Genomic DNA, 19,762 nt, shown 5'->3' with positions numbered 1-19,762 from the left:
AAAAACAAAATCAATACCTTGAATTCCATCAAAATTGAAAACTTCTGCAATTTAAGAATAGACAATTATACCGACAATCAAAAGTTAAAAATATCTGAGCTGGAGAGATGGTATTAGGATAGCAGGTAGAGTGCTTGCCTTATATGTGGCTGACCCAGGTTTGATCCCCAGCACTACATAAGGCCAGGAGTGACCCCTGAGAATCACTCCAATAAAGTTAAAAGTATCAAAAATTCATGCTAAAAGTCTTAGCAATACTTATACTTAATAATATATCCAGAGTATACAAAGAACTCTTGTGGTCCAAGAATGCAACTCAGCAGAAGAGCACTTGTCTAGTATGTATGAGGCACTGAATTTGATATCAGGGATGACAGGAAAAAAGGGGGGGGGGGAACAAACAAAAAAAACCTTATAATAAGTGACACACACAAAAGTAACAATTTCAAAAAATAGGCAGAAACTAAATAGGTAATACATAAGGAGATATAAAAATATCTAATAAGGTGCTGGAGCAATAGTACAGCTGGTAGGGCATTTGCCTTGCATGTGGCTAACCCAAGTTCAATTCCCAGCATCCCACATGGTCCCCTGACCACTGCCAGGTGTAATTTCTGAGTGCATAAGCCAGGAGTAACCCCTGTGCATCACCGGGTGTGACCCAAAAATGAAAAAAAATATCTAATAAGCTTAAGAAAAGAGTTAAAGAAATGCAAAGGAAAACCATAATGACATTCCCCTATACCTACTAGAATACCTAAACACTCTGATATTGTGAGTTATCCAAATCATAATGTATTCTAACAACAAGATGCTATTCAGAAATCCCTTAGACCCACTTCCTGCCCCTGCAACCACTGAGCTGCTTTTGGTCGTCATATAAATAATATCATACTTGATTACTGAAAATATAAATCAGGTAACTACATGCAAAATATAAATAAAAAGGAAACACATTAAAAAATTTAAGTGTCAAAGTTATGATTATAATAAAAAATACAGTCTAAAGTTTTCTTTCACTAGCATATGATTTGAAATTCACACAAGTATATTTCACTAGTTTCTTGCTGAATAATTAATAATTCATTGTAAGGATATACCAAAATTAACGTATTATCATAAATTAATAAATATTGGAATTTTAAAAAATTTTGGGTGGTAATAAAAAAACTGCCTCAAAAATTATTAATTAGGTATATTTTCATTTCTCTTTCATTTCATAACAAGGGTGGGATTGCTGGCCACGCATGTTTAATACTATAAGACATTGCCAAATTGTTTTTTAAATTTTTATTTAGGCACTGTAATTTTATTTTTATTTAGGCACTGTGATTATCAATACTATTAGTAATAGTTTCCAATAGTTTGGAAAGTAAATGATTTTTTTTGTATTCTGACAGCAACGAAGACTTGTAAAACTCACAAGTACTTGGTATTGTCAGTTTTAAAAACTTAAAGCTTCTAAAAGGTGGCACCTAGGAAAACTTCCTCATTCTTCCAAATCCAGTTCCTTTTTCTGTGTTTCTTGATTCCTAGAGGTGGTTAGTGTAGACCCTCCATCTTCTCTCTCTCCTACCATTTAACGCACAACTTTATTTTACTGACCTTTCATGCCAAATCTTAGTGTTCATCTTCACAGAGAGGATATGAACTCAAGCACCTAACCCAGTATCTATCTGCAGTGGATAACAGTTAACTCTAAATATTCAAAGCAAATGTTTTACATGTATAAGGCTACAAAGAATAATCCATATATTATTCCAAAGTTAACTGAGAAAAGTTTCTATTAAAAATGGGATTATACTGTGCATATCTGAAAGGAATTTCCTCATCTAGCTTATTATCATACATATCATATCACACATTTGGAATTTGCAAATATATTTCGTATGAAAACATTTCAACTCTACATATATGTAACTTACTAAATAAATTAGTAGATATTAAATACAATTCATGGATGATCTATAACTACTTTGGAATATTGGATCATATTGTAACAGCACGACCCACATTTCTAATTAATTATTTAAATACTTCAGTTCTGAGAACAATTAAAAAAAATTTTTTACCCTTTTACTCTTTGGTCCTTTCATTTTGGAACTCTAAGCACTTAGGTGAAGTTTCTAGGTTGATCCTTTAATTTTTTTATCTTTTCTGTATGTGCCATTTCATCTTTGTTGATTTATTGTAACGTGCTTAATTTTATCTTGTAACTCCATTAAGACCAATTTGTATGAATCATCTCTTACCTTATCTGTAAAATTTTCTGTACTTTTTGACTTCCATATTTAATATTTTCTCTATATTACTTTTCTATTTCTGAGAATATTAAAAACATATTTTGTTTTATATATATTTATTATATATAATTTGTTTTCTATTTACTTAAAATATAACATATTTTATATAAAATAAAATAAAAATGGGATTATAGGGGCCAGAGTAATAGTATAGTGGGTAGGGCACTTGCTTTGCTCACAGTCAACCCATGTTCAATCCCCAGCATCCCACATGGTCCCCCCAAGCACCTCAAGGAGTAATTCCTGAGTGCAGAGCCAGGAGTAACCACTGAGCATTGCTGGGTATGGCCCCCAAACAAAACAAAATAAACAAAAGAGAGATTGTAGTCAAAGCTTTAAGTTAAACTTTGGTGCTCAGAGCTTACTCTTAGTTCTGTGCTGAGGAATCACTCCTGGTGGTGCTCAGGATTGTACCAGCCATCTGAGTACAATATGTATTGTCTCTTTGCCCAGGAAATGGTACTATTTGACAGACATAATTATATCTAGTTTTATGGTTTAGATGACTTCCACATACACAGAATCATTTGGTACAAAATAAGCTTTTTCTCACCAATTTCAGTACAGACTCAAATATGTGAAACTCAGGTTTATTACCTATCTCCACTTGGAGTTCATAGTGAGAAACATTGGTGGAACAGATCACATCAGGGGCTTTAGTGGCTGGGGGCAACCAGGAAAGGGTTGGCTTGTCAACCTGAATTACGGGGAAAAAAAAAAGGATAAAAACAAAATAGGTATAAACGTTTTTGCCTCCCCCACCTATAATAAAATACTGATAGTGTGCTTTCAGATACACACATTCAAAAAAGCACTGTAAAGTGGCTTGAGAATTTTTTTTTAAGCTCTAAATAGTTTATAATTACTAACAATTGATGTTAGAAAACTTAGTCTGAAAAGAAGGAGAAGGAAAAGTGGGCCGAGAGGAAGTGAAGAGTATATTTTCCAGGACAATTGCCAGTAAACAGTTTTAGAAGTTTGCTAAGTATGGCTGTTAATCCCTCAGCACATCTAATAAACACATCAAGGGAAGTGATGGGAGCAGCTTGAAGGACAGCCTGTACTCTCTCTCCTACTTCAAGTGGCTGCTGGTGGTGATCTCTACTTACACATACAGGTACTTGTTACCTAGTGAAGTTATTAGCAGACATTAAGCAAATCCACATTACAGTCTATTAAAATTGCTGAAGTTCTTCACAAGATGAAATGAATGAGAGAGAGGTCAGGGAAACAACCCGTAAGAGATGAGAACGGGACACAGATCTCTGAAGTTTGTAACTCTGTGGCAATGTGTGGTTTCCTGGGATGCTGTGGGTCAGGCTGGCAGATCCCCTGGCAGTGAAATCACACTCCTCCTGTGAAAGGAGAGGTCATACCACTGGTGTCATAAGACAGCCAGGAGGATCTCCCAAAGGACACGAGCATTCCAAAAGACTTTACAGGCACCAGCAGGTGACAGGGATCTTGTTACTGCCTCCAAGGTAAAGGGAAGGAAGAAGGGGTTAGAAGCGGCATTACTATGTGCTAGGAATTGTGCTAACTATTTTTACATACTTGGTTCTACATGGTGTATACCTAAATTTTAAGAGATCAGGAAAAAAAAATTCAAGCTCATGGCTAAAGATGAATAAAGGTATGTTTCAAAAAGTAAGAAAGCAGAACAAAAATCTTATGCAATTGGAAATAATCCCAACAAAGGAAAAAAATTTAATTTCTTTAGAAATTTAGTACTATTCAAATAAACAAAGGTATGAAGATCACATGTAAGAAAATATAAAAAGAATGTATAAGAAAACATACAATAATTGGGGGGGGGGGTCTTGAGCCACACCTGGCTATCCTTAGGACTTACTCCTGTCTCTGTGCTCAGAGATCACTCCTAGTGGGGCTGGGGGACAGGAGAGGGTGTCCATACTTGGGTCAGCTGTGTGTTAGACAAGCACCTAACCTGCTGTATTACCTCTCTGACCCTAATATTTTTAAAATTAAAGCTACAGCCTTTAAGCCTCTCATAGAAAGATTAGAACATAGAATAAACTGAGGCTTTTCATTTCATTGCTTAAAAAACGGCATGATGTAATTAGATGGAGTAAAATCAGGCTAAACAGCCCATACAGTGCTTCCATCTGCTCCATTAGGGAAAAGGTCATCCTTAAAGGAAGGGGCATAGGGCTGGAGAGACAGTACAAAGGTTAAGAATGCCTTATATGTGGCAAACCCCACTCTGATCCCCAATAGTTTTGGTTCTGGAGAGTATTGCATTAAGAGAGTATTATGTTACATTATTTGTTATCATTCTATTTATTTTAAATAATAGAAACTATTAATGCTAATAATAATAATAATAAGACGGAGGACTAATACATTCATCTGTAGAATATCAAGAGACAAAACAAGTGAATAGACAATATCTCAAAATGACAGATCTGAATGAGGACCAGGCTGGAGGTGGTTTAGGGACAGTGGTGGAGAGTTACGGCTACTTTGGTGGTGGTGATGGGGGAAGAGGGGGAAAAGGGAGAGATGAGCAATAACTTTGTTATTGTACATAGACACAATATACTTTAATACTATTGTTATCATTTTATCTAAACTATATTAAAATTTAAAAATAAATGGAGGCAATTCAATCAGCTTAATCAATGGCTGAATAATAGCCGTGCTCTCATTGCTATTTAAAAAAATTAAAAATTTTTATTATAAAAAAATAAATAAATGGAGGCTGAAGATATAGTACAGTGGGTAGGGTGCATGTAGGGCATGCAACTGAACTGGGTTCAATTCCCAGCACTCCATATGGCGCCCCAACCGATTCAGGGGTGAACCCTGAGGCACAGAGCCAGGAGTAAGCCCTGAGCATTGCTCAGTGTGACCCCAAAACAAAAAATAAAAACAAACAAAAAAGGTAAGAGTTCCTGATGTTCTAGGCCTCTTTCTTACCATCAGCAAGTTAACCAGAGAACTTTGAATATCACCTCAACCTGAGGGGTAATACCTAAATAAAAAGTATGCATTTGCAGTAGCATGGCTCCAACATGCTACCGCAAATGCAAGACTTCAGTAGTAAAAAGTGAAATGACAAAAGTGAAAATAGGATGAGATGAAAATGCAAACAAGATTAACTGGGATTACCTTTTTTTTTTTATTTTTTAGGAAATAGAGCACTGGAAAAACAGGTCCAATTTTGTAGTTAAAAATGCAGTGAAAAGGGGGCTGGAGCGATAGTACAGTGGGGTACGGCATTTGCCTTGCACGTGGCCGACCCAGGTTCAATATTCAGCATTCCCTATGGTTCCCTGAGCACCGCCAGGAGTAATTCCTGAGGGCAGAGCCAGAAGTAAACCCTGAGTGTCGCCGGGTGTGACCCAAAAAGCAAAAAAAAAAAAAAAAGCAGTGAAAAAGATTAAAGTGGAAATTATTCCATTCCCAAGCATGTTTCTTTACATATTTTTAATAACAAGAATTTCCCAAGGAAAATTAAGAAAAAAAAGAAAGGAATGAAGACTACCAATGGTAACTTTATAGTTAGATATATATTAATCCTTGTGAGATACAGTAAATGCCATTTTATGAGCATGTCCAGCAGATGCAGAAATAAAAGGTACCAGAGGAAAGGTTTCATTATGTCATGTTTGATTCTCTATGAAGGAGGAGGAATTTCTGAGGCAGAGAAAAGAGAGAAGAGTATGTGGTAACAAACAAAACAAAAATTAGACATACATACATCGTTAAGAGTTCTAATGCCATCAAATAAATTTTCAGCTTAATCCACAGGTTTTAGGAAACTAATAAAATTTTTAAAGGTGAAAGGAGATATAAGCAGGTATATGAAGTGCTTAATGCTGAAATATTGAAAGGAAGTTGTCTGTCTAGGAAACTAGAGGAAAATGAGTTGACCTGAAGTACTCCAGGCAAAAGACACCTCTGGAATAGTAGCAATAGTCAGGTAAAGGCGAGAATGGGCTCAGGGCATTTCAGAACCACCTTCATAAGACTTGGTGTATAATTAAATTAAATAAGGGAGCAGAGGTGGAGGCAGTCCTTGTGAGTGAGGGTTAACTCTAAAGTTTCCAGTTGGGTGACTTACTAAACAGGTTTCCAATAACCAAAGCAGGAAACACAATGAGTAAATGAAGCTTGAGAGAGGCCCAAGATTTTATTCAAATCTAGTACAGGTGCCTTTGAAAACTCTAATCAGGATTTCACAGATAGTTCTAGTTAGTGCTCAGGAAATCCTGGAGTTGCAGGTATATATTTTCGAATGAAGGTTAAAAATCTGAATTCTGGGGCTGGAGCGATAGTACAGCAGGTAGGGCATTTGCCTTGCCTGAGGCCAATCTGGGTTCCATTGCTGGCATCCCACATGGTCCTCTGAGCACCAGCAGGAGTAATTCCTGAGTGCAAATCCAGGAGTGACCAGTAGTAATCCTAAACTTCGCCAGGTGTGACCCAAAAAGAAAAAAAAAAAAAAGGAAAAGAAAAAAAAAGATCTGAATTCTGCTCAATTTGAGAGTCTTCTCATGACCTGAAGGAAAAGCTGAGAAGCTGAGAAGCTTTCAGACAATCAAGGTCTATGCAAGCAAAGTGACAGGAGTGGGGCTACTCAGGGAGAGCCTATTTAGGCATCAGAGAAGAAGCCTGTTAAGAAGCCTATTACAGTGGTCTGGAGAGTAACCAGGATAGAAGAAGAAGAAACAGTAAAAACAGTAAAAGATACCAGGAAGATATATATATAGAGAGAGAGAAGAACAAGGAGTAAACAGTATTATCGAAATCAAAGGAGGACTATTCATTGTATTTAATTATTTTCTTACCAAGTACTGATGAATACTGGATTCAGGCTGTTTTTCAGGTCTGAGTGATTCAACTTGTGTTCTTGAAGTGCAGAAACAATTCTAGAATTCAGAAATGCAAAAAATAAGTATTTTTTAAAAAGCCACAAACTAATTTGGGGTCTAAATTGGGGATTAAAAAAAAGACCCAGTTGGGGCTGGAGCGATAGCACAGCGGGTAGGGCATTTGCCTTGCAAGCGGCCAACCCAGGTTCAATTCCTAGCATCCCATATGGTCCCCTGAGCACCACCAGGAGTAATGCCTGAGTGCAGAGCCAGGAGTAACCCCTGTGCATCGCCAGGTGTGACCTCAAAAGAAAAAAAAAAGACCCAGTCAACCAGGATCAATCCCCAGCACCCCAAATGGTCCCGAGTCTTCTAGGAGTGTCCTTAAGTGCAGAGCTTGGAGAAGCTGTGTGGCTCCAAAAAACAAGAAAACATCAAAGTCTAGGTAACAGGAATAGAGAGAAGGACTGCATATAGGAACCTTGAAATGAAGCCAGTGTTCATACCACTGGAGTACTCAGGAGAGAAGGGCTCTGTGCAGAAATATTTCTTCTTTTGTTTAAGAATAGAATATTTATTTTTTCAGAAGGCGGTTCATGACTAGGTTTTAGTCATACTATGTTCTGATAGCAGAGCCCCGGCAGCCAAAAGCCTCCAGAACCCAGCTACAGCCATGCTCAAGGCTACTCTCTGCACGCTTGGACAAGCCTCACCCATGAAGGAACTGACAGAGGAACCCAGGTATGCAGGACCCGTGGCTGAGATCTCCAAGCCTGATGGGATTGGGACTGGGCCTCCTCCACCCAGATCCCCAGTTTTCCAGTAGCTTGGCAGTCGCACCCACAACAATCCCCCCACCCTCAATGTCATGGCATCTCATCAACAGCCAAGATCCAGAGACTATAAAACAAAGCTCCTGGAAGAGAGCAACACAATTTTTCATGTAGCACGAGACCGCATTTGAGGCTGCATGACCTCTATTTTTTTCCTTTTTTCCCCCACCACATGGCAGAGCCTGGCAAGCTACCTGTGACGTATTTGATATGCCAAAAACAGCAACAACAACGTGCTCTTTGTGTTCCTGGAACAAGCAGATGCCATTGGGCTACACTAGCATGTGATGGGGACAAATAAAGGTGTTACTGACGCCTGCTTGAGCAAATCAATGAACAACGGGATGACAGTGATACAGTGATGTTCTGATAATATTTTATATTTTTATGTTTATTTGCTACTATTCTGAGCCTTGCCCTCTTTTCTCTGAATCTCTGAATGTGTAATACTTACTCATTTTTACTGCTGGTGTTAATTTTTTTTCTGAGCCACACCCAGTTATGCACAAGAATTACTCCTGACTCTGTGCTCAGGGGACCATATGTGGTGCCAGGGCTTAAACCAGGGCCATGTAAAACAAGCATGACCTTAATCCTTTGCTATCTCTCTGGCTCCATGGTGTTAACTTTTTAACTCTTGTCATCATCTTTGAAGTTTTCTTCCAAATTATAGGAAGCCACATATTAATCCTTCTGTACTCATTAAAATAATTTTTGATGTTGGGCATTCTTTTCAGTAAGTATTTGAATCATATTTACCCACATAAAACCACACTTTGAGTGCATCTGAAACTAATATGATAAGCATCTTCAAACTTCCATACAAAGAGACTTAGTTCCAGTATAATTTAGTTGTGCATGGTAAATTATGGTCTTATTATACATAGTTAATAAAGAAATGTAACATTGCCCATGTAATCTATTCATTATCAATTGGTGAAGCCAATTTTATACTGTTTTGGAAGGATACACCTAAGGAAAGGATAAAAAAAGATAATACTTTTATAGTTATTTTAAAGCATCTCAAGAAATTAGTTGTGTGTAAACATTAGAAAGCTAATATCAAATCAAAGTTCATCCAGGTCTTCTTAACACTTGTCATAGGCCAGGGAAGCTGCTCAAGTGGTAGAACACTTACCTTGTATGTGTGGGACCTGGATTTGATCAAAAATCAAAAAAACAAAAACAAAAAAGGCACCCACTTGATAGTTTCTTTCCTTTTAAATATTTCAATGTTTGCTCTCAGTAAAAATCAATTCTTTTTCCAGTTGGCCTAAATTGCTATTTTATGTTGAATTACAATAGTCTGTACACCTTACCAATCTTGTCACAATTTAATACATATTCTTGTTTTTGTATGTAAAGTTTGCTCTAAAGAACAGAAGCTAACAATGAATAAGTAGAGATCTGTAGGGTCTTTTTCTTTGCAACATTTTTAATGGTTTACCTAGGGTGGATAAAATTTATTTTATAGCTGTTTTAAAAGATTCATATTACTATTGGGGCTGGAGAGATAGCACAGCGGGTAGGGCGTTTGCCTTGCACGCGGCCGACCTGGGTTCAAATCCCAGCATCCCATATGGTCCCCTGAGCACGGCCAGGGGTAATTCCTGAGTGCAGAGCCAGGAGTAACCCCTGTGCATCGCCAGGTGTGACCCAAAAAGCAAAAAAAATAAAAAAATAAAAAATAAATAAAAGATTCATATTACTATTGCTCATATTTAAAATAATTGTTAGATTACTCCTATTTTGTATTTAAAATTTCTATATTTTTCTCAGTATTTATCCTTCAGGAAGCACAAAACTTTAACACCATCTAGAAGAAAGATATCTGTTCCTGTTACCCCTGCTCCGTATGTTTTGCTTTTGTTCCCAAAATATTTTTGTATGCAACATAATCTGTAAATTACCATAATATGTAAGTAAAAATAATTATACACTATAAAAAATAAAAGAAAATATTTTACATATGCTTCTCTAAATACATCATTTTAGTTCTCAAAGAGAGGGTAAAACTTTCTAAATTTTTCACCATTACAGAAAGACTATAAAGTAAAATTATTAACAAGTTGCAAATAATTATAATACCCATTATCATATTCTACTACTTTTTTTTGTATTGAATCACCATGAGATACATAGTTACAAGGCTGTTCATGATTGGGTTTTATATATATATTTTTAATGAATCATTGTGAGATACAGTTACAAAGTTTTCATTAAGTTTCAGTCATAAAATGATTGAATACCCATCTCTCCATCAGTGTACATTTTCCATCACCAATGTCCCCAGTCACCCCCACCCGACTCGACCCCTTGCCTCTAAGACAGATAATTTCCTTCTTACTCTCTCTCTCTCTGCTTTGGGGCACTATGATTTGCAATACAGATACTGAGAGCCTATCATGTTTGGTCTTTTATCTACTTCCAGCACACATCTCCCATTCCAAGTGGTCCCTCCAACCATCACTGACTTAGTAGTCCCTTCTCTATCCCAACTACCTTCTCCCCCAGCTCATGAGGCAGGCCTTTAACCATGGACCAATCTTTCTGGCCATTGTCTATACTGTTCTTGGGTGTTAGTCTCATATTATGTTATTTTTATATTCCACAAATGAGTGCAGTTTATGTCATGCATAGAATGACATAGACAGTCATTCTATGTCTGTCCCTCTCTTTTTGACTCCTTTCACTTAGCATGATACTCTCCAGGTCCATCCACTCATAAGCAAATTTCATGACTTTATCTTTCCCAACAGCTGCATAGTATTCCATTGTGTAGATGTACCATAGTTTCTTTAACCAGTCGTCTGTTTTGGGCCACTTAGGTTGTTTCTAGATTCTGGCTATTGTGAACTCATGATTGGGTTTTAATCCTATAATGTTCCAATACCCATGCCTTCACAAATGTACATTTCCTACCACCAATGTCCCCAGTTTCTCTCCCACCATCCTTCTCACCTGCTCCCTCCCACCTCTGCCCCACCCCACCCGAACTTTATTCTCTTTCCCCCCTCATTCCAACTCACTCTCTCACACTTTTTTCCTTCTGGGCATGATGGTTTGCAATAAAGGTACTGAGAGATTATCATGTATATACCTTTACCTACTTTCAGCACATAGTTCTTGTCCAGAGTGATCATTTCCAGCTATCATTGTTTTACTGGTCCCTTCTCTAACCTAATTTCCCTCCCCCAGCCTATTACTTTTTAAGATACCTACAACTATGGAATAACAAATTAAGTAATATATTCTTTCTCCCTGTTGCGTGCAGGGGGGCGGGGAACACTCAATAGGGATGAATGGAGACATTACTGGAGCCCACTAGAGCAAATCAATGAGCAACAGGATGACAAGTGATACAAATAATTCTTTTCCCCAATGCTGGAAACCCTGGGCAGGCAGGATCCTTGTGTATCAAATATCCTTTTATGTCTGAGTCAAATGACAAATTATGATAAAGTTCCTGCTCTTAATTAATCCTCAAGAACAGGGATTAGAAAATTGGTCCACCAGCCACCTCTGACCCTACACCTGTCTTAGAAATAAAGTTTCACTGGAGCACCCAGTTACATATTACCTATGATTGCTTTCATGATAGAAACAAAAGAGTAATTTAAGAGACCATATAGCACACAGGGCTTGAGCGATAGCACAGCAGGTAGGGCGTTTGCCTTGCACGTGGCCGACCTGGGTTCGATTCCTCTGCCCCTCTCAGAAACCCAGCAAGCTACTGAGAGTATCTTGACCGCATGACAGAGCCTGGCAAGCTACCTGTGGCGTATTCAATATGCCAAAAACAGTAACAAGTCTCACAATGGAGACGTTATTGGTGCCCACTCGAGCAAATTGATGAGCAACGAAATGACAGTGACTGATATAGCACACAAATATTATCTGCCCATTAGAGATAAAAACCTCTAATTTAGAAAATAAGATATGACTTTTACTGACTATATTTTCCAGCTATAAAGGTCTCCTTTTAAGTGCAAAAAATTCTTTACAGCAAATTTAAGTAAACATGCTTTGTAGTTTCCAAATAACTAACAATACAGTCTTCTAACTTCTTATCTCTGCCTCTTAGACTTGCAAATCATTACATGGATTGGTAGATGAGAAATTAAGTTCCAGCTTTAATTCTTTGCAATCTTGAGCCAAACTGAAAGTGAGGATACCAACTGTCCTGTCAATCACTGACAATTTTGAAGACTAAGATGGGTATAAGCAATGCATGTGTAAAATACGTATATTCCTCTAAATGCACCCATTCTTTCTTCAAAGGTCACTGACTTCTTTTATTTCAAGAATCCAAATATTGAATGATATTCTATATGTGGCATGATAAAAGTTTTAAAACTACTTTAAGTAGATACCATGGAGCTAGCATAAACAGAAAACAATTTGGTCTCTTTACTTTCTATTAGACACTGATCCAAATGCTTTAGGCCATATTGTGCTTGCCTTTGCCCAGATGGAAATTTGTAAAAGGGATTTTTTCATGATTTAAAGGTTAGGGCTAAATGAACAGGAAAGGCAAATCCAAGTACCAAAAAATGTGTGAGAAAGAGAGGCAATGAGACAAAGTGATAGAATATTTAAGAGTAGAGGCCTGAGAGATAGTATAGCACTATCTATAGAGATAGTAGAGCCGAGAGATAGTGTAGCCTTGCACAAGGCTGACTCAGCTTGATACCCAGCACTCCATTTGGACTCCCAAGCCCATGTTACCTGAATGCAGAACCAGGAGTAAACCCTGGCACAACCAGGTGTGCCTCTAAAACCAAGGAACAAAAAAGAATGAGTGGATCAGAAAACTATGGGAAAAGCTCTTTTCAAAGGTACAAAAACTCCAAATATAATAGAAATTATGACTCATTTTCTGTTGAAGTTTTTTAATGGAAATTTTCAACTATAGATACTTTAGATAGTTGACAGAACAGATCTTGAAGAAAAAGAAAGGTGTGAATAATATTGAAATTTATGGAATTTATTTGAAAATATCATGTTTTATGTATCTCTGCTAAATGTCTCCTCATATTAGTTTTAAATTTCTATTTGTAAACCAGTTGGCTTTGTGAACAAGAAAGGTCCATAAAGTTTCTTTCATTTTAAGATTCTTAGCAATTAGAAAATCCCATCAAAATATATTTTTTGTTATTGCTCTGTACTAACATCTATACTACTTTGATTTGATAAAAAATTAAATTAAGTTAACAAAACTTACCAAAAGAGACATTGAATCGCTTTAGTTCACAGAAAGTTATCAAAAATCCATCTATTCCAGGAGACAGTTTTGCTTTACTTCACAAAGATTTCTGATTTTCTTTTAAGATGTAGAAATATCCTATTAAAAACAAATTAAAATAACATACATATGTAACAAATCCTTAAGAAACTAGTTGCCATAAACCCAAAAGCTTTTTAGCAGTTATTCCTTGACATGAGACATGACATGACACACTCTGAAAAGTGTCTTTAAAAAGTATTTCTTTTCTACAGGATGAAATATTAAATCTACAAACCAAAGTTCATTTAAAATGTGATTTAAATTTTACTCAGTTCTACATTACTTCCAAAAATTTATAATGAAACACAGCATTTATGGGAGTTATTTAGAAAATATGTGCAGTTTCTTATGATAAACAACATTTACAACGTAATCTTTGATACCTTGATACTCTCACAAACTAAATTTTTTTCCGGCAGTGATCTATTTGAAGCATGACTGATGGTATACTTTCCACTGAGACTGGTAAGCAATCTCAATCCATTCAAACATTTCTCATCCTTTATGGCAATCATAACAGCTCTTCTTTTAGTCGTCATATTCACATTATTAGGTGTACTCTGGATAAGCCACCGCAGAGCTCACACCATCAACAGGACTGAGATGTCTGCCATAGTGAAACAGCTAGTTCACAAAGCAAAGTAATAATAATAACAACAACAAAAATAATAAATAAGGGGAAATAGCATTATTCTTGTCTTCAGGAGCAAAACCTGGAGGCAAAGTTATCATACTAATTAAAAGTATAGTTAAATAATATTTTATGCCCATTTATATAAGTTATATGATTCTATAAGTATATAATTTGATTTGAAATCATATCATATGCTTGCCTTAGACTACATTATCATGTAAGAAAAATATTTGCTCTTTTCTTTCCTCTGTGCCCTCAGTATGTTTTTATTTTAGAGCAAGTTCTATAGATACAGGAAGACAATTAAAGTGAGGTTTTTGTAATATGGGAGTTAATTGACTCCCAAAAGTATTAAGTCCTGGGCATCTGTCATATTTACTTGACTTATGCTTCACTTGCCCTTACATTGGTCTTAGTTCTTGGCCTACCCCAAAAGCTAGGCCCAACTGAGGGACTTAGATGGACCCAGAGTGAGCAGTAAGTACTCTGGCTTCTACATGGGACAGCCTAAAGGCCATAAGAAGTATAATGGATTAAGAGCATGGTCATGTAACAATACTGTCATGACTCAAAAAGAAGCAACTGAAAAGGACGCTTTTGGAGTTAGGAAAAGCTAACCTGGGCCGAGGACTGAAGGAAAATACAGCTAAGGAAAATACAGCGTAATATCCCCAGGAAAAGCCACCCTTTAACATGAGTGCAGAATGACCATTTTATTTATTTAAAAAAAAATTTTTTTTTCCACTTTTATAATGAATCACTGAGCTAGATCCTTACAAAACTGTTCACGCTTAGGTTTCAGTCACACAGTGTTCCAACACCCATTCCCCCACCAGTGTACATTTCCCAGCATCAGTGGCCCCACATCATCCTCCTGATCCCCCACTCTGCCTCTATGGCAAGCACTTTTCTTCTCTGTCTCTGTCTCCCAGACAGATCATTTTAAGCTTAATCAAGGGTATGGATAAGAGTCTAAATGACTGCAAATTTTAATAAGAAGTACATTTAACATGATTATTTATATAGATTACCAATAAAGGAAAAGAGAAAGCAATATATTTCAGTAATTTGCTGAAATTTTTTGTATAAATTAGAGGCAGCAGAAACGACTTAAGTAAGTGCATTATAGTAGGTTGGTTTAATGGACAGTCCGTAGATTCACCACTCTGGAGTCTATTTCTGAGGATCAACTAGAGTGAACTACAACACCCAGTCCCATTGCCTCTGCCCAAGGATATCCAGATGCCAGAGAGGTTCCAATGAAACCCAATCAAGTCTTGGAAGCTGTCCAGCCAAGGCTACTGGTTCAAGGAACGTTGAAATAAGAAGTGGGAGATGTTGGGGACCAGATTCCAGAATGCAGGAGCCCCTAGATGGATGCTGCTGCCCCTGGTCAGAGCTGCTAGAATTTTCCCTGAAGGAAGGGCTCTACATCTGTTTATGTTCAAATAAACCCAAATGTATGTTTATACTTAACTAAACCTGTTTATGTTTATATTTGACCAACACCCTCAGATATGTAAAAGTCCAATTCAACTAAAGAATGTCTGTGGTTCTCCTAATGTTTACTGACTCTAAACAATAAATACAGCAAGCTGAGGACAGCCTGAGGGATGAGAGCTCTCATTCCAACAGGGCTGTTAGGCCCCTAAATTTAAAAAGAGCATTTCTAAAAAATGGGTTTAGACCTTGACCTGACACCATGCACAAAAGTCAGATCAAAATGGATTAAAGACCTCAACATTAGACCACAAACCATAAGGTACATTGAAGACAAGGTCGGCGAAACCCTCCACGATATTGAAGATAAAGGTATCTTCAAAGGTGACACGGAACTAAGCAATCTAGTAAAAACAGAGATCAACAAATGGGACTACATTAAACTAAAAAGCTTCTGCACCGCAAGAGATACATTGACCAGAATCCAAAGACTATCCACAGAATGGGAAAGGATATTTACACAATACCCATCAGATAAGGGGTTGATATCAATGGTATATAAAGCACTGGTTGAACTCTACAAGAAGAAAACATCCAACCCCATCAAAAAATGGGGCGAAGAAATGAACAGAAACTTTACCAAGGAAGAAATACGAATGGCCAAAAGGCACATGAAAAAGTGCTCTGCATCACTAATCATCAGAGAGATGCAGATCAAAACAACTTTGAGATACCACCTCACACCACAGAGACTAGCACACATCCAAAAGAACAAAAGCAACCGCTGTTGGAGAGGATGTGGGGAGAAAGGGACCCTTCTTCACTGCTGGTGGGAATGCCGACTGGTTCAGCCCTTCTGGAAAACAATTTGGACGATTCTCAAAAAATTAGATATTGAATTCCCATTTGACCCAGCAATACCACTGCTGGGAATATATCCCAGAGAGGCAAAAAAGTACAATCGAAACAACATCTGCACATGTATGTTTATCGCAGCACTGTTTACAATAGCCAGAATCTGGAAAAAACCCGAATGCCCCAGAACGGATGACTGGTTGAGGAAACTTTGGTACATCTATACAATGGAATACTATGCAGCTGTTAGAAAAAAGGAGGTCAAGAATTTTGTAGTTAAGTGGATGGGCATGAAAAGTTTCATGCTGAGTGAAATGAGTCAGGAAGAGAGAGACAGACATAGAAAGATTGCACTCATCTATGGTATATAGAATAACAGAGTGGGAGACTATCACCCAAGAACTGTAGAAATAAGTACCAGGAGGTTGACTCCATGGCTTCGAGGCTGGCCTCACGTTCCGGGGAAAGGTCAACTCAGAGAAGCGATCACCAACTACATTGTAGTCGAAGGCCATGTGGGGGAAGGGAGTTGCGGGCTGAATGAGGGCTAGAGACTGAGCACAGCGGCCACTCAACACCTTTATTGCAAACCACAACAGCTAATTAGAGAAAGAGAACAGAAGGGAATGCCTTGCCACAGTGGCAGGGTGGGGTGGGGGGGAGATGGGATTGGGGAGGGTGGGAGGGACGCTGGGTTTACGGGTGGTGGAGAATGGGCACTGGTGAAGGGATGGGTTCCCGAACTTTGTATGAGGGAAGTATAAGCACAAAAGTGTATAAATCTGTAACTGTACCCTCACAGTGATTCTCTAATTAAAAATAAATAAAATTAATAAAAAAAAAAAAAAAAAAAAAGAGCATTTCTAGTCACTGAACCCTTTTCTGTTTTTTTTTTTAGACCCACTGTAATTAAATGGAAAGCAAAATTTAAAAAGCAATGTGGGTCCCACTTTAATGCAAATGACATCACAAATAAACCAAAAAGGGTTCCACTTACATGCAGAGTAAATATATTTTATCTTAGGATATTTTTCTGTTCTCAAGCCTGGAATTATTGACAGATATGCAATACATACAGATGATTAAGCAATTCCTACCCATTTTCACCAATAGGGTATTAATCAATAATTAATGAGGGTTCTGCAACAGACTCAAGGGTTTAATATGTAACTTCTGTAGGTTACAATGCTAGAAAGCACCACTAAAAACTTCCAAACCTCACCTAATAGAAAGAATGGTAAAGTTCTAAACCTGCTAATGCTTGGGTATTTCCTTATACCTAAGCAAAGTTATCTCTTTTATCCAAACTGTGCTTCATTATTTCATTTTAATGAAGTTTCCAAGCTTAATTGAGTCATTTGCTATAACTGAGCAAGGACTATTTGCAAACTGGAGATATTATAAAACAATTTCATTGCTGAGGAAAGATGTGAATTTATTCAGGTTGTTCACTACAACCCAGAGGTAGAGGATAGTAGGAAAAAAATCCTGAACGAGGTTATTATGTTGCTACTCACTGCCATTGATTTGAGGCATTGGAGTTTGATGTGGCCAGTGAGAAAAGGCAATTACCTGCCCTCCTTCCTTTCTGGGGTGACTGAGATCAAATGGGATACTCCATTTGAACATGCTCATAACTACAAAATAGTATGTCAACAGAGCCTATTCAGAGGTCCTGAAACTGATTTGGAAGACATACACCTTTCAGAAAAAAAAAAAACAAATTACTGTGTCCCCCTCCCCAAAATATCTCTTCTTTAAGCCAACAAACAGAAGTGCCTCCCCACACCCAACCTCCCCACACCCAACTATGCCTGAAGTTACTACTCCTCCCTTGGATCATTCCTGCACCCCTCAGAGACAGTATTTTCAACTTTGGGAAATACTGATCTACAAATATTTGCAGTTACGTGTAGATATACAAGAGCTTGAGTGTGTGTTCTAAAAGGTACTTTCAAATATGACAATCCTGACAAAAATGGTTAGACTCACTTGGAAAGTAAGTGGGTAATGTTTTGATAAGCATGACAGTGTTCCTATCTTTTGACCTGTAGAATTCTCACTGGAGTAGTCTATTCTAACAAAATGCACAGGAAAAAATATACACACAACCAAGTCACTACACTGTTATCTGAAACAGCCAAGTACTTTTGCCTTAAGTAAATAAGCACTAAACTCCAGCTCCTTCTACACTTAAGGACTTCTTAGAACCTTCCACTCCTTGGACTTTGCCCTGTCTCCCTCCTAAGGGATGTTCCCATGCTTGTGTGATAGGTTTAATGTTAAACCAAGTCCAATTAGGTATCTAGGGGAAAGAGCAATCAGGTCCTCTGGGAAGACTCCTGAAGGCTATCTTCTAGCTGCCAGAAGGTAGAAGTTGAACAAAATTTTAGAAAGGCCAGGCTTCCACCCCCAGGGTATTTATTAAACTGCTGACTCTGGCCAGGATTTCTCAAGACCAGACCCCTTTCTCCCACTTACACATTTTAATTCTAACTTTTTCAATCAACTCTAGACCCAGCCTGGAAGTAAGAAAGTTTGGGGAACAAGTTTACCACCTTCAGTTGCTAGCCCTGAATAAACCTATCTATCCTACACCAACCCTTGCAGTGAGCATCCTAACAATTTTGCAAATGGTCTGATAAACAGCTACCAAAGGTGAGGCACTTGAGCTCTGGAAAAGCCTGTGAACACCTGGGCTCTTATTCTCACAGCACAAAGAACAGAGACGTCCTGATTAAGTGAACTTTCTGATTGTGGGGCTTTCTGACTTCTGCTTTTCCCAAGTTAATATTTACTGATATTAACAGCAACAATAAGAAAACTTTAAGCTCCATTACATCATCTATTTTTTCATTAAAACATAGAAGGAATACCTGACATTAAAACGTTGAAGGAGAAAATGGTTAGTACTACAGAGGATGTCCCTGAGGGTGGATGTGTCCCAGAGAATTTAATATGCCAGACTAGTAAGCGATAATCTTGTAAGACATTTTGAGGTCGAGGCCCATGCTAGGGGAGGGGAGGGAGTAGACTGATGCCATGATTTTCTCCGCATGCTTCAGCACAGGGCATAAATAGAAAATGTTCGAAAATATCTATACTTGTATATTATACAGAAATTTATCTATGCGATCTCCTGCACCTGTATCTGAAAAGTGAGTTATGATAAAGCTATATTAACTTTTTTTTACAGAGTAGAAGAATTTCTCGGAAAACTCATCTGAAACGTTTTCTGTGTAAATCAGAGCGCACAGCTATTTAGAGAGTGAGTTTAGCAAGAGAACATTGTTTCCAGAAATGCAAAAAGGGGGAAGGGGCAGGGAAATCCCTTTGTTTAAGTTCACAATATAATTCTCAAAGTGATCATGGAAGCCTATTAAACTCTTAAAAATCATAGCGACGCACCACTCAATAGACTTCTCCAAATTTAGCATCGTGACTCATGCTTTCAAAAAATATTGACTGAGCGCCTACTGTGTGCCAGGTTCTGCACAGGAACCCAAATCCTGGGTCACACGCTCGGAGGGTGGTGGCAAAGGTATTTTACACCACAAATCCACGAAGAGGGA

The 19,762-nt window shown here is 37.7% G+C and overlaps 1 protein-coding gene across 1 annotated transcript in view; it reads right to left on the bottom strand.

Moving 5' to 3' along the window:
* Positions 1 to 19,762, bottom strand: part of STRADB (STE20 related adaptor beta) — a 31,508-nt gene that overhangs the window by 10,977 nt on the left and 769 nt on the right. The window contains exons 2-4 of the mRNA XM_004601273.2: positions 13,199 to 13,318; positions 7,118 to 7,198; positions 2,901 to 3,000 (exon numbers count right to left, since the gene is read on the bottom strand). Of these exons, the coding sequence (XP_004601330.2) occupies positions 2,901 to 3,000; positions 7,118 to 7,198; positions 13,199 to 13,210 (193 nt within the window). The 5' untranslated portion in view covers positions 13,211 to 13,318. The remainder of the gene's footprint in view (positions 1 to 2,900; positions 3,001 to 7,117; positions 7,199 to 13,198; positions 13,319 to 19,762) is intronic.

This window comes from Sorex araneus, chromosome X (genome assembly GCF_027595985.1).
Source record: "Sorex araneus isolate mSorAra2 chromosome X, mSorAra2.pri, whole genome shotgun sequence".
Lineage (NCBI taxonomy): Eukaryota > Metazoa > Chordata > Mammalia > Eulipotyphla > Soricidae > Sorex > Sorex araneus.
Note: the sequence above shows the minus strand (reverse complement) of the source record. Positions and strands in the feature narration are given on the sequence as shown.